Source organism: Limulus polyphemus, unplaced genomic scaffold (assembly GCF_000517525.1).
Source record: "Limulus polyphemus unplaced genomic scaffold, Limulus_polyphemus-2.1.2 Scaffold11796, whole genome shotgun sequence".
NCBI classification, from domain to species: Eukaryota; Metazoa; Arthropoda; class Merostomata; order Xiphosura; family Limulidae; genus Limulus; species Limulus polyphemus.
Window position 1 is genome coordinate 10,074 of NW_013677406.1, and position 3,205 is coordinate 13,278.

Below are 3,205 nucleotides of genomic sequence, written 5' to 3' on the forward strand. Positions count from 1 at the left end.
GGTTCAGTTAGAGGCCTTGATAGAGTAGTTTTCTTATCACTAATTGTTATCTATAGTATACTACTAGGGTCTTCACCATTACCCTGATAACTGTTTATGGTTCAGTTAGAGGCCTTGATAGAGTAGTTTTCTTATCAGTAATTGTTATCTATAGTATACTACTAGGGTCTTCACCATTACCCTGATAACTGGTTATGGTTCAATTAGAGGCCTTGATAAGGTAGTTTTCTTATCACTAATTGTTATCTATAGGTTCACCATTACCCTGATAACTGGTTATGGTTCAGTTAGAGGCCTTGATAGGGTAGTTTCCTTATCACTAATTGTTATCTATAGTATACTACTAGGGTCTTCACCATTACCCTGATAACTGGTTATGGTTCAGTTAGAGGCCTTGATAGAGTAGTTTTCTTACCACTAATTGTTGTCTACAGTATACTACTAGGGTCTTCACCATTACCCTGATAACTGGTTATGGTTCAGTTAGAGGCCTTGATAGGGTAGTTTTCTTACCACTAGTCTAACTGAACCATAACCAGTTATCAGGGTAATGGTGAAGACCCTAGTAGTATACTATAGATAACAAGGCCTTGATAGAGTAGTTTTCTTACCACTAATTGTTATCTATAGTATACTACTAGGGTCTTCACCATTACCCTGATAACCGGTTATGGTTCAGTTAGAGGCCTTGATAGGGTAGTTTTCTTATCACTAATTGTTATCTATAGTATACTACTAGGGTCTTCACCATTACCCTGATAACTGGTTATGGTTCAGTTAGAGGCCTTGATAGAGTAGTTTTCTTACCACTAATTGAAACCCTTGCTTTTGTTGTATTTACACCACTGTACGTGTTGTGCTAAAATAGGCTAATTTACTACTAGCCTGATTCTAAGCACATGAACAAATAAAAGCACTTTTTAAGAATGTAATTTGTTTTGCTTAAATTTTAATATTCTTTATTAATATTTTTTTTTCAAAAATTAGTGGTCAAGAAACAGGGAAGAGAGAAAATTCTTAGAAAAAATAAAGTCTTTCATCACACATACTTACTTTGTTATCTATCCTATACTCCGAGGACGATCCAGTCACAAGCCTCGTAAAACTGATTTCTGTGCCATCATTTTCACAATATACAGCAGTGACACTTGCTCTGGACGAGACTGGTGCTCCTATAGGAGCACCATGTATGAGGTCCTAGTGAAGTAAAGGAGATGAAGGATAAAAACAAGTGTGGTTAACAACAAGACGAGAGATGTAATTCTACAGCTAGTGATGTATCATTGTCATATATCTAAAATAGAAGAACTAGGTTATATCATACATTAACAAGCTGCTTCTGCAACTAACTAGAAACAATTCTCTGGCTCTGATGATAACAGGAAACTATGTGCATGCTAGATTACTTTATCTCTTAAAACTAAGTTTAGTTTCCACTTGTAAGAGTTTATAAATAACTTGTTTTTAATGAAACTCTTCAGGCATATATTAGAAAATTTTCAGAAACAGATTTAAAAGATACTATACTATATGAAGGCAAGAAATCTTCACTAATTAAAATATTTTCAACTAAAAATAATTTTAGTCAAAAGAAGATGAAAAAAAAGTTTGCAAGATCTTTTTTACTCTACAATTTAGAAACATCTGTTTATGATTATAATAAAACTGTTAAGTGTCTTTCAATGTTACCCCCCTTAAAAAAAAACACAACAACAACAAAATAGTAATTTCTGAGACTAATTTTTTTTACCCCAAGCTTTTTCACACGAAGACACGACGTTTTCTCTCCAAGCACGAAGCTAATGGCATCCATAAAATTAGATTTTCCTAGTTAGAGAGATAAAAAATTTTTTTTACAATCACATTTTGTTCATATATACTTAGATTATCTGTAAAGCTACTGGACTTTCAAAACAAAAGTAGACATTTTATTAGAAACAGAAAGTACACATTGTATGAGAGAATTCAAAACAGTTACACTTCTCAAACAATTAGCTACTTACATACATATATTAAATTTATTAGAAAGTACAATGATATTCAGTCTGTTAAATGAGAGAAAATGGAAAACTTTTTGATTTGATAAAAATTATTAAAGTATTTATAAACTATTGAGTGAAGTCACATTAGCTGCATATATTTTATTAAACTATAATGATAGCATACAGCACCAATCCTCTGTATATGTGACTCGGATACATACAAAGATCTTGGATTTACAGTACTGAGATAAAACTGCTCCATATTCTTAAACCAGTCAGTATAGTCAAAAATAAAATTATAATACAAAAAGTGTAACATAAAGTAATTTTCCGTTTTTAAGTTTAACTTAAAGATATACATGTTACTGTCAATTTTAATTATAATTACTTCTGATATAAAACTTATTTTTGGCTTATACCTTAATAAATAAAATTAAACTTTATGTCACATAATAGTAGCATTAGCAATTATGCAAATACTGCTTGACACTGAGAGTTAGGTCCAATATTAATAGTAATACTATATTGAACTAAATAACTGAAATGTTTTTAAAATATTACTGGATCAGTGAGTGTACATACTTCAATTTTTATATATTTTAGCACGTCAGTATAATTAAAACTAAAAGAATAGGCCTAAAACTACTATGTTATGTAATACTTGTAACATTGTAACTTAATCAAGTTAATGTAACTTGTACTTGTAAGTACAACTTAATAAGTTAATTGTTAGTTTTTAAATTATAAAAACTTTAAGATTTATTTAATTTTTTTACCCTAATTTCTTTTGTAATTTAAAACACACATGATTTACTCAACTTATGAAACGTTTTCGTCAATGTTTGTCGTTTTACTTTTAGTACTGTTAAACTGAAGCGGGTTCAAAACAATGTTAAGCCTAACTAACACTAAAAAGACGTATCTAAATTAAAGTTAGGCCTAAATCAGAAACTGTCTTACCTGATCCATTTGGACCGATTATCGCTGTAAAAGGCTTCAAAGTGCCAATTTTCTGTTTTCCTTTATAAGATTTGAAATTGTGCACTTCTATATACTTTAAGAACCCCATATTTATTTTTGATATACGTCATTTACGACATATATCGTATTAAAAAAAACATAACCTTAAAACTGCTCATGTAGACATTCAACCCAAACCAGTCTCCTTACAAAATGGCGGGAAGGTCAATAACGAAAAAAAAAAAAAAAAAAAAAAAACAAAC

At 30.5% G+C, this 3,205-nt stretch overlaps 1 protein-coding gene across 1 annotated transcript in view; it reads right to left on the reverse strand.

Annotated features, from left to right (window-relative positions):
* The window catches only part of LOC106476843 (structural maintenance of chromosomes protein 1A-like), an 11,790-nt gene extending 8,618 nt beyond the window's left edge, over positions 1-3,172 (reverse strand). The window contains exons 1-3 of the mRNA XM_013937463.2: positions 2,943-3,172; positions 1,751-1,827; positions 1,054-1,197 (exon numbers count right to left, since the gene is read on the reverse strand). Coding sequence (XP_013792917.2) covers positions 1,054-1,197; positions 1,751-1,827; positions 2,943-3,051 — 330 coding nt within the window. The 5' untranslated portion in view covers positions 3,052-3,172. The remainder of the gene's footprint in view (positions 1-1,053; positions 1,198-1,750; positions 1,828-2,942) is intronic.
* Positions 3,173-3,205: the final 33 nt, after the last annotated feature.